The sequence below is a fragment of the Chiloscyllium plagiosum genome, chromosome 39, assembly GCF_004010195.1.
Source record: "Chiloscyllium plagiosum isolate BGI_BamShark_2017 chromosome 39, ASM401019v2, whole genome shotgun sequence".
NCBI classification, from domain to species: domain Eukaryota; kingdom Metazoa; phylum Chordata; class Chondrichthyes; order Orectolobiformes; family Hemiscylliidae; genus Chiloscyllium; species Chiloscyllium plagiosum.
Window position 1 is genome coordinate 27,435,157 of NC_057748.1, and position 11,248 is coordinate 27,446,404.

General features: G+C 50.7%; 3 protein-coding genes across 6 annotated transcripts in view; 2 read left to right on the top strand and 1 right to left on the bottom strand.

Moving 5' to 3' along the window:
* The window catches only part of LOC122542055 (semaphorin-4D-like), a 15,581-nt gene extending 15,411 nt beyond the window's left edge, over nt 1-170 (top strand). The window contains exon 9 of the mRNA XM_043679344.1: nt 6-170. Within this exon, the coding sequence (XP_043535279.1) occupies nt 6-170 (165 nt within the window). The remainder of the gene's footprint in view (nt 1-5) is intronic.
* A 7-nt stretch (nt 171-177) lies between these two features.
* On the top strand, nt 178-8,182 carry mettl25b (methyltransferase like 25B). The gene is made up of 6 exons (XM_043679345.1): nt 178-294; nt 591-653; nt 2,589-2,732; nt 3,301-3,824; nt 4,782-4,966; nt 7,346-8,182. The coding sequence occupies exons 1-6, from the start codon at nt 178-180 to the stop codon at nt 7,477-7,479; spliced, it is 1,167 nt and encodes a 388-aa protein (XP_043535280.1). The 3' UTR covers nt 7,480-8,182.
* Nucleotides 8,183-8,972: 790 nt separating this feature from the next.
* Nucleotides 8,973-11,248, bottom strand: part of mrpl24 (mitochondrial ribosomal protein L24) — a 6,157-nt gene continuing 3,881 nt past the window's right edge. For all 4 annotated transcript variants that reach the window (XM_043680094.1, XM_043680093.1, XM_043680095.1 and 1 more), the window contains 3 exons: nt 10,462-10,565; nt 10,225-10,355; nt 8,973-9,249 (listed from right to left, as the gene is read on the bottom strand). In XM_043680094.1, the coding sequence (XP_043536029.1) occupies nt 9,113-9,249; nt 10,225-10,355; nt 10,462-10,565 (372 nt within the window). In that variant the 3' untranslated portion in view covers nt 8,973-9,112. The remainder of the gene's footprint in view (nt 9,250-10,224; nt 10,356-10,461; nt 10,566-11,248) is intronic.

The window sequence follows — 11,248 nt, forward strand, 5'->3', positions numbered from 1 at the left end:
TGCAGCCTGAGGCGGAGAAGTTTAACAACGAAGAGAGACTGGATCAGCTTGGGTTGTTTTCTCTGGAGCAAGGAGCAAATTGCCTTATAGATCATGAGGAGCCTGGCTCGTGTGAACAGGGAGCAGCTGTTCCTCTCAGTCCCAATGGTCAGTATAGTGAGGGGTCCTAACTTTAGGATGAGGGGCAGGAGGTTCACTGGATTTGAGGAAGATTTCTTTCACCCAGAGGGTGGCGGGGATCTGGAATGTACCACCTGGGTGGGTGACGAAGGGAGGAAAACTCACAATCTTCAAGTATGACCGCTGGAAATGTCATAACATTCGAGGTTCCGGGCCAAGTGCTAAAAAATGGGATCAGTGTAGATAGACTGGCGCAGATCTGATGCCTCTGCTGTATGAACCTGTAGAGAGTTTGACAATCTGACACTGGCATTGCCAGAATTTAATATACAGTAGGACCTGGGGTTAGCTGAAGACATTGTCGGATGTACAGCTTTGACTAGCCAGCACATGGCATGCAGAGTGTGAAATATAAATTGCAGTGGCATGAGCAGAAAGTTATTAAAATTGCTGTTTTTGTTCCCTGACAGCTGGTGAAGAAACTGTGTGATGCCACGGGGTGTCAACACGTGGTGGATGTCGGGTCTGGACAGGTACAGTAATCCACATCATGCTGGGGTACTGGGACACGTCTGCTTCCATCTGCATTTTCTCGACCCTGCCTCAGCTCATCCACTACGGAAGCTCTTGTTCGCCCCTTTGTTTTCCCTCCAGGCTCACCCTTTGGAATGCATTCCTGGCTATCTCCCAACACCGCTCATGTCCAGGCTCACAGTGAGTTCTGATCACCTCTGCTGCCTCCTTTAATGCTCTGCCCTTCATACCCCTTATGACCATTTTCCCCACCCCCATCTCTACACACATCTCTGTCTTCTCCAGCCCCTATACCCCTCCATATCTCTGTCACCTCCTCCAGCCCCTACACCCCCTCCCTATCTCTGTCACCCCCTCCAGACCCTAACTCTTTAACCCATGTACACCTCCCGAACTCTATAAGTCTACCTAATATGTATTCACGGGGCTTGGTGTTAAATTTAGTTTTCTGAAGCACCTTGCATGTTCATTGCATTAAAAGTAATGAAAATCATTCATGTTAAGTTGTCATATTGCTAGTGGCCCACACAGTTTTGCTGTGTAAACTGTCACAGCCCAACAGTGGCACATACTGACCATTCATTGCCAGTACCCAGACGGAGCAGCCTGGCAGTATTATTATTGGACTGTTAATCCAGAGAGCTGGACGATGTTCTGGAGACCTGGGTTCAAATCCCGCCCTGTCTGGAATTAAGAGTTTAATGATGTTGGTGAAACCGTTGGCAGTTGTCAGGGGGAAGCCCTCTGGCTCAGTTAGGAAATCTGCCATCTTCGCCTGGTCTAACCTAAAAATGCGACTCCACAGCGATGGGGTTAACTCTGAATTGCCCTCGCCGGTGGAGCCCATATCCCATGAACAAACCTTGAGAAAAAAAATCTCAATGGAGGGAGTCCGTGGGAGGCAGGAGGAGGCCATTCTGTCTGCCCATCCGGGTCTACCAATCAGTAAGGTAGCTGGGGGGGGGGGGGAGGTTGGTGATTTCCAAAGAAATGTGTCCTCACCTCAGTGCAAAATGCTACCCTGAGACCCGCACATTCTAGAGTGGGGCTGGTGAGGTGAGAGAACATGTCCTCGCTGTCGTCATGGCTGCTCCCTCGAGTTTTAAGTGGACTCCCATGTGCGATCGCAGCTCTGACCCCTCAGCGAGGCATACCCTGGTCAAATAACCAGCCGCCAATCACCGTTTACGCATTTTTGTTGTAATTCAGTCATGGGACTTGGGCGTCGCTGGCTGAGCCAGTATGCTATTGCCCATCCCTGATTTGTTAAGAGTCAACCACACGCATGTGAGCCTGAAGTCACGTCGGCCAGACCAGGTAAGGATGGCAGCTTCCTCCGCTAAAGGACATTACTGACCCAGATGGGTTTTTTCCCAATAATTGGCAATGGATTCCTAGTCGTCACTGGACTCCGAATTGCAGGTGTTTATTGAATTCAATCTGTCGTGTTGGTGTTAGAACCTGGATTCCAAGAACATTATCTGGGTCTCTGGGGAGTAACATTTGAGCAACCATCCGCTGAGGCCATCTCCTTCCCTTGGCTCGCGCTGAGCATTACTGCAGTCTGACTGGAGATGTTATTTTTGTTATTCGTACATGGGATGTGGGAACGCTGGCTGGGCCAGTGTTAATTGCCAGTCCCTAATTGCCCAGAGGGCAGCTAAGAGTAAACCACAATGTGTGTGGAAAGTCACATGTAAGCCCAGACCGGGTATGGGTGGCAGATTTCCTTCCTGAAAGGGCATCAGCAAACCAGACGTGTTGTAACAGCCAGCGACCTTGGCTCGGTGGTCACTGTTTGGATCCATGGACAATAAATGCAGACCCAAACCGGTGAAGGTGAATGAGTTTTAACGGGTGGATGGAGCACTCTGTCTGACGCTGTCTTCCACTTCCACCCTTTACCCTCTGACCACCCCCCACTCGGGTTCCAGGGCCACCTGTCTCGCTACCTGGCGTTCGGACACGGGCTGCGTGTCACTGGGGTGGAAGCCGGAGAGGAGCTGGTCACAGCAGCCACAAGGTTTGACAGTGAGCTGCTCCTGAGCCTGCGGAAGGAAGCTGCAAGGAAGTTGGAGGTGAGGAGGGGAAGGGGGGGGGTAGGAAGAGCAACAAGGGGATGGGGGCAGGCCCAAACTGGGCATCTCCTAGCAACCCCGGAGATACGCTGGGCATCTCCTAGCAACCCAATGACACGCTGGGCATCTCCTAGCAACCCGATGACACGCTGGGCATCTCCTAGCAACCCGATGACACGCTGGGCATCGTCTAGCAACCCCGGAGATACGCTGGGCATCTCCTAGCAACCCCAATGACACGCTGGGCATCGTCTAGCAACCCTGGTGACACGCTGGGCATCGCCTAGCAACCCCGGTGACATGTTGGGCATCGCCTAGAATCCCCAGCGACACACTAGGTGTTGCCTAGCAACCCCAGTGATACGCTGGGCATTGTCTAGAACCCCGGGGGGAAGAAGTGGCCCAGCAGATCACAATAACTCCTCTGAACTGGCAAGGTGCCTGGATCTGTATCCCATTGAAGGCTCGGGTGGGGAGAGGGTTTGTCCTTGCTGTTTGATGTGTGTGTCTGTGTGTCAGACCGGTGGGACATTGACCTGATCTCTGTTCCCCCTCCCACCCCTTGCAGTGTCGCAGAGATATCCCGGATGAAGAGGTCACTGGCCAACACCTCCCCCATCATCTGGTGGGCCGTGTTGGCAGTGGGGCCTCTGAGGAGGACCTGCTCCAGCTTCTGGAGGCACAGGGCAGCCCAGGGTTGGAGGGGAGCCCCTTTGTGCTGACGGGGCTCCATGCCTGTGGGGACCTGGGCCCCACTGCCCTGCGCCAGTTCGCCCAGTGCCCCAGAGTATTGGGGGTCACCACCGTCTCCTGCTGCTACATGAAGGTCACCACTGGGAGCACTGCCGAGAGCGGGTACCCCATGAGCACCTGGGTGCGGGGTCTCCCCGGGCACGGACTGCCCTACAAACTGCGAGAGCTGGCGTGCCACGCCATTGAGGACTATGCAGGCCGGCTGAAACAGCGGAGCACCGGGCTGAGGGTACACTGCTACCGCGCCACCCTCGAGACCATCATCAGGCAGATCGACCCCTCACTCAAACGGCCTGGCGTGCAGACACCCAGGAATGCTCACCTCCTCTCATTCGAAGAGTAAGAAACCTCCACCACACATCCCCTTATCCTGTGTCGCCAGGAAAGTTCACACAATTTAAAATGAAATGGGGTGTGGGGGCGGGCTCACCCCTCACACAAACACACACTCAGTGTTACATTCACTCATGCACTCACTCACCCTCTCATATGCACCCACACTCTTGCACACAAGCTCTCTCTCTCACACACTCATTTTCTCTCTCGCTGTCTCTCTCACACTCTCATTATCTCTCTCTCACATTCTAGCTCTGACACACAAACATTCTCTGACATTCTCTCTCTCTCTCACATACTCTCTCCCACACGTGCGCTCTTTCTATCTCACACACAGTCCTCTCTCTCTCTCTCTCTCTCTCTCAATGGTGGCATAGGGAAAATGTGAGCCAAGGATTGTCACATGCAGGAGAAATTTGGGGAGTATGTCTGAGCATTGAAGTGGTGACATTGAGGAGGGGAAAAAATTAATCAGGGATTTCTAGAGCCCAACAGTTTTGCCCTCTAGTCAGGCATCTCAATAAGGACCCGTGAGAGGTGGAGGAGCCCAGAGATCTCGGATGTTTGTCAGGTCTGGACGAGGTGACAGATAGGGAGTGGGGTGTGGGTGCTGGAGGTGGTAATTGAGATAGGTAGGAGGTGACAAGCAAGGGATGTAGGGGTGGGAAGAGGTGACACAGACAGGGAGGGGGTGTAGGGGCTGTAGAAGATGTCCTGTAGTGCCCAGGGATGTGCAGGTTAGGGTGAATTGGCCATGGGTAATTGTCCCATAGTGTCCAGGGATGTGTAAGTTAGGGTGAATTGGCCATGGGAAATGCAGAGTTATAGGGATAGGGTAGGTGGTAAGTCTGGGTGCTCTGCTCTTTGGAGTGTCGGCGTGAACTCGGGCCAAATTGTGTGCTTCCACACTGTCAGGGATTCTGTAACTTTGATCCTCTTCCTCCTCCACTCCCCACCCAGCTATGCCCGAGCTGGCCTGCGCAGACTGGGCCTGGACGCTGATGCCCAGTGGGACTCTGACCTGGTGAGTTCGATGCTGGCGCAGGAGGCCAGGGTGCTGGCGTATTTCTGCCTCTGCTTGGTGCTGGCCCCGGCAATTGAGACCCTCATCCTCCTGGACCGAGTGATCTACCTCAAGGAGCAAGGTGAGGAGTGGGCGGGGGAGGGGACGAGATGAGGGGTGTGTGGTGGTCAGCTTCCCCCGACCCACGTGGGAAATGCGAGCGGGGTCGTCCTGTTACATCAGGAACTCAAGGGTCGCCGTGGGGAGAAGATGTTTCCACCCCCGAGGTGAAGGGTGATACAGGATACATTGACCCATCGATCACGGACGGCCAGTAAATTGCTGGCCAGTCAGCAATGCCCATGTCCCCAAGGGATAAAAGTTGTGAGATGGTCACCAATAAACCCAGTTGGGAGTGCAAGACAAACTTGTCTCGTCCAATCGAAGACCGCCTGCAAGGCACAAGTCTGTTTGGCCCATCTCACCTGTGCTAGCTCCCCACCCCCTGCCTGGGGCAGCTCTCTTCTCTTCCTGGCCTGCCCTAGGATAGTGGTAACCTCACTGGGCTCGGAACACCACTTTGGGGGATGTGGGTTTGAACCCGTTCCAGAGCAAGCAGCAGAATTTAAATTCAGTCCAGTTTGGGAATAAAAAGCTACAGCTGGATGCCTGATTTTAATCTGCAGGGCCGATGTAATCGCTGTTAAAGGGCTGCCTTGTGGTAACCATCCAGCCAACCTCAGCCCCATCTCTTTCAAGGAAGGTGACCTCCTGTCCTGATCCAGTCTGAGCTCTGACCACAGGTTGACTCTAAATTGTGACTCTTTGAGACGGGCGGTAAGCACCGGTGATCAGCATGTCCCGTGAGCAAAGAAATTAAATTACAGATTCTCTTTGGCAAGCCCGATATTGTACCTGCTCTCCACCATGTTGAGGCAGTCCATCCCTGGGTCTTACCGCTGGTGACTATCTTTTCAGCCACCGCCAATGCTTCTTTAACCCCTCACCTTAAATCCGCCTTCTGGGTCTCATTCCCTCCCCCAGTAGGAAGAGTTTGCCCCCCCACCCACCCCAAATCCATCTCGACCACCTCACAATTTTTAATCACACGATCAAATCACCTCTCAACCCACTATTCCCCCCCCCCTCCTCCGCGCTGGTACCAGCTCAACGTTTCCCAACCACTCACCTGACTGAATTTTCTCATGGAGTCACACAGCATGAAAACAGACCCTTCAATCCAACCAGTCCCATCTGCCTGCTCCTGGTCCATATCCCTCTAAACCTTTCCTGTTCATGTACTTATCCAAATGCCTTTTAAACGTTGTAATTGTCCCCACACCCACCACTTCCTCAGGAAGTTCATTCCACATAAACCACTTACATAAAAAAAATTGCCCCCATCTATTTTTTAAAACTTTCCCCTCTCACCTTAAAAACCTACCCCCCTGGTTTTGAAATGCCCCCCGTAGGGAAAAGACACCTACCATTCACCTTATGTATACCCCTCATGACTTTATAAATTCTATAAGGTCACCTCCACTGAAGAAAGTGTCACAACTCAGGGTAAACCCTTCTGCTAATTTAAACCAAACACACACCGAACTACCTAAATTCCACTATTTAAAGAAAAAAATAACAATTTATTCTTTAACTCCAAAAGAGAACATTAACCAATTATCTGCACTGTAAGCCTCCTGTGTCTTAACAATTTAGCTACCTCCCACTCTATAACAATATACTGATCCGAGAAAGCCCAATAGAATTTACTCCAAATCAATTTTCAAAAGCAGACAGTGGTGTCGATCTTCCTTGATATCTTGCTGGGTTGTCTTCAGTCTTCTGTTGCACAGATTTTTCATGTGAAAAGGCACCTTTTATAGAGATGGTCAGCGGGCAGTCTGTACGGCAGTAGGTGCTGTCAGTCTCTCTGGTTAATTGTTCAAAACGCCTGTTTTTTATACCCAAAACATTGGATCATCTCATTGGTGTGTTGTTATCAAAACAGTAAAATTCAGATTTGATTGAGTTTTAGTATCTTGGGGCATAGTTTAAACTGGTTGAATTCAAATTGTTGTGTAAACAACTCAGTATCTGAGCTACATCTCAACTGTTACACTTTCAAATTATCCAGCACACTCTGTGCCTGCAGTCAGTCACACGACACCTTCAATACCACAACAAAAGTCCAAGCCTTTCTTTATAACACAAACCCTCCATTTCCAGTAACATCCGAGTAGATCTCTTTTGGGGGTTTTTTTGCTTAATACTATCCTTCCTACAAAAGGGCCACTTTGTTCTGGTCTCTCCCCTCACTCCATAGAGGAATTGGTTAAGTAATTTACCTAACTTCAGACTAAAAGAGTCAAAGGGTATGGGAGAGAAAGCGGGAGTGGGGGACTGGGCTGGATGATCAGCCATGATCGTGTTGGGTGGGCTGGAAGGGCCGAATGGCCTACTCCTGTTCTCTACATTTCTCTCTCAGCTGTGTCTGAAGCGATGTTTTAAATTCTCATGGCAGGCTTCCAGTGCAAGGTAATCCCACTGTTTGACCCCGCCTTCTCGCCCAGGAACTTTGTGCTGGTGGCGGCCAAGGGTGACGGGCGAGTCAGTGACCTCCTCACCTGCCTGGAAGAGAGCGCCGGCCGTACCTGACCACCGTTGTGAACTTCAACCCACCCAGGAGACCGCTCTCCCTGTGTCTGCATGTGACAGCGATATCTCAGGTTCCTTTGACATTGAGAGCAAATTGCACCACGGCCTCCACAGAGACAGTGGGGGTGGAGAGAGCTGGTGTGAACTCAGCCTGTGTGGACTCTTTCTATGCCCATGTGACACGATAACTTCTGCAACGCATACGGGAGACATTTCCTTAGTCAGAGCAGCGAGGGAAGACAAAGATTCCCATTCTACTAAAACCTGCTGGTTCCGTTACTTGCGAGTAATTCAGATCATCAGACAGGAGTTCAGTTCCCACCATGGCAGAGAGAGGAATTTAAATACTTAATGAAACTCCAGTCTCAGCAGCCATCGGTGTGAACCTGGCGAACTGTTGTTGAAATTCACTAATGGGAGAAGGAACTCTGCCGTCCTGACCCGGTCTGGGCCTACATGTGACTCCAGACCCAGCAGGGGCGGGATCAACCATTAACTGCCCCCCTCCACAAAAAGTGATCAGGAAAGTCCTCTCAAGACAACTTGTCACCTCAGCCTTGGCAACGAGTTGATGGAGTGATAGTTGCGTCCATTTAGCCCACTGACTGCAGCGATTCAAGGAGGCAGCTCACTACAACCTTCTCAAGGGCAACTCGGGACAGGCTGTAAATGCTGGGCCCAGCCAGTGACGATGATGAGTGACTTAAAATAAAAAGATATGTACATAAAGCCTTTTGCATTTGATTCTGGGCTCCTTATCTCAAAAAGAATATGATATTTGTTGCAGCTGTACAAAGATGTTGGTGAGGCCACATTTGGAGTACTATGTGCAGTTCTAGTCACCCAATGATAGAAAAGGGTATTATTACACTAGAAAGCATGTAGAAAAGGTTTACAAGGATGCTGGCTGGGCTGAGAGGTTTCAGTTATATGGCTAGGCTGGGACATTTTCTTCCTTATAGAGATCTATAAAATCATGACAGGCATACATAGCCAGCAGCTTTTCCCCAGGATAGGAGGGGTCTAACTTAATAAGATATGGGACAGAATTTGGCACATCGAGTCTGCCCTACCGTTCGATCAGGGCTGATAAGCTTCTCACGCCCAGTTTCCTATCTTCCCTCCATATCCCTTCAACCCATTCCCAATTAATACAAAAGGGTCTCACAGAGGTGGGTGTTGACCTGTATGACTATGACCTCCAAGGGGACACAGATTAATCAAAGAGGCGAGGACTGAAAACAGATTAAAGTCCAGGACTGGATGCACACCAGTGACCTGTATTTGAGAGACCACACTGTAATACTTGGTCAACGTTACCCCTACTTTAACAGCACTAAGCCTGAGCTGATCGTACAGTACAGAGGCCCTTTGGCCAATCGAGTCTGTACTTACACTGTGAATGGCTACTGCATCCCACTGAAATCTCAGCTGGGAAAGAGGCGAAGATTTCCAGCTTGTCCCTGAAATCCAAGGTCACACGGGGACAGGAACAATAAGAATGAGTCCTTTAATTTCACAGAATTAATTAAATACAGCTAGCTCAAGGGTAAACTAGCCATTCCCCGTGTGATTGCATACAATCTGTCACTTGCTGTTCATCTCCCCAGGCACCAGCATGTCCTTCATGGGCTTAGTACCAGTATGATTTCCGAGACCTGCTGCTTTCGTTTATTCCCATTTTCTCCATAACGTCTTCCTCAAAGGTTTTCAGAACAGGTGTGAATGTCTTCTCCAGCGCGTCCTCAGCACTGGTGTCCTTTGGCCCATCTGAACACAATCACAGCAGGAAGGTTAGCAAGAGGGTGAACTACACTGAATCTAACCCAAAGGGATATGGCACAGTGTTAGATAGAGAGTAAAGCTCCTTCTACACTGTCCTCCTCATCAAATATTCTCAGGCCAGTGACAGCATGGGGTTAGATACAGCTCCCCTACACCCTTCCTGATTTCTGTCATCACCCAAAAACCAGACATAAATTCTTCTCTGCCAGCTCCCTCTACTCCCTCCCTATCTCTGTCACCCCCTCCAGCCCCTACACTCCTTCCCGATCTCTGTGACCCCACTCCGACCCTTACACTCCCTCCCTATCACTGTAACCCCCTTCAGTCCCTACAACCCCTCCCCATTCCAGACACCACCTCCCTCTCTCTGTCACCCTCTCCCTATTAGCGGGTTTTGAGATGATGTCCACATTGATTTGGACCCCATTTACCACTCGCTGAGAAAAAGAACAGGAAATGACATCATCATCTCAAAGAAACCCAAGCATATAAATAGAAAACAGGAATCATCAGTATGGTGACAAAATGTCTGAAAATAAACCTTCCAGCTCAGTGAGAAAACCTACATCCAGAACTTTTCTCCATCTCTGTAATATACAAGCCAACATCTCTGTGCTCCTGCAAGTCTAAACTCCACTCACTTCCTGTCTCTTTAATTGACTTATTCAAAAATACGCTCAGCTTTGACCAGCCCCTTCCTCGAGTGTCTCGGTGTCCCAGTCTTGCTGTGGTTCTGTGTAGCAAGCACTGGTGCTAATACGAAAACGTGTTCAGGAGGAGCGACAGTAGTTAATCCTGGAGATGTTGGGGCTCATTGACCTAAGTCTGACTGAAGACAGGGTGGGGATGGCTTAAACCTTGCGTTATGGGGCATGAGGGATCGTTGAGGGTTAGGGAGAGGGTGTGGTTGTGTTGAGCAGGAAAGGGACATGGGTTGGGAAGGAGTGGAGAACGACTTGCCTTTCCACTGCTCTGGCACAATCCCGTCTCTCCTCTGGAACACGGGTTTGGGAATGATTCTCCCGGAGCGGGTAGACACCCTGACCTTCTCTCCTTCTTCCGTGTACCTCCAGTCCACCGTCGTCGGCTTCCTGTGAGGGGGGGGGCAACAGACGAGAAAGTTGGAAGACAACATTCATGCCCCGTTGGCGCGACCCCCTTGTCCCACCCTTCCTCCACCACCAGACGCGAACTTACCGGTCGCTGGGGTCCACTAGTGCCACGTCATGGAGCAGAAGCGGCGCCTCGCTGGCGATATATGTTCCCCAGTGATCTCCTGACTTGCCGACATAACGGTAATGCTGCAAAAATGGAGAGGGAAAAGAGAACGGGAAGGGTTAAGGGCGGGACCTGACCAATGCCATCTCTGACACCCTCCCTCACTGCCCTCCCTAACGTAGCCCTAAAAAAAGACACAACCCCACCCTGACAATCCCAGATCGAATAGGCCTTGTCAAAATCAAGATGGCACAGTGCCTCCCTCCCTCGTTACCAGCCCGGACTCCGCTGAGGGAGCAGGAATACGCAATGCGACCTTCCAAAAGGCAATTCGAGTCAACTCTCTGTATATCCGAGGGTTCTGTTCCTGAGAAACTCCCGCGGACGATTAAAGACATGAGTGCGGATCTCAGTCAAAAATTGTGGACATTTCCTGACCCCACAAGTTGATCTTTGTTACACTGGTTTTGGCGCGGAGGTAACTTTGCGGATAAAGAGGATTTCCTGTATTATCGCAAGGCCGTTAATCCAGAGAGTCAGGCAGCATCCAGGGAACAAGAGAATCGACGTTTCGGGCATAAGCCCTTCTTCAGGAATGAGGAAAGTTTGTCCAGCAGGCTAAGATAAAAGGTAGGGAGGAGGGACTTGGGGGAGGGGCGCCGGAAATGTGATAGGTGGAAAGAGATCAAGGTGAGGGTGATAGGTCAGACTAGGGTGGGGGCGAAGAGGTCAGGAAGAAGATTGCAGGTTAGGAAGGCGGTGCTGA

Bases quoted from the DNA above. Each gene is read 5' to 3' on its own strand.
- mettl25b (XM_043679345.1), top strand. From the start codon at position 178: ATGAGGGGCAGGAGGTTCACTGGATTTGAGGAAGATTTCTTTCACCCA. The intron at 295-590 runs GTATGACCGCTG...GTTCCCTGACAG, and splicing joins GGAAAACTCACAATCTTCAA to CTGGTGAAGAAACTGTGTGA. The intron at 654-2,588 runs GTACAGTAATCC...CTCGGGTTCCAG, and splicing joins TGGATGTCGGGTCTGGACAG to GGCCACCTGTCTCGCTACCT.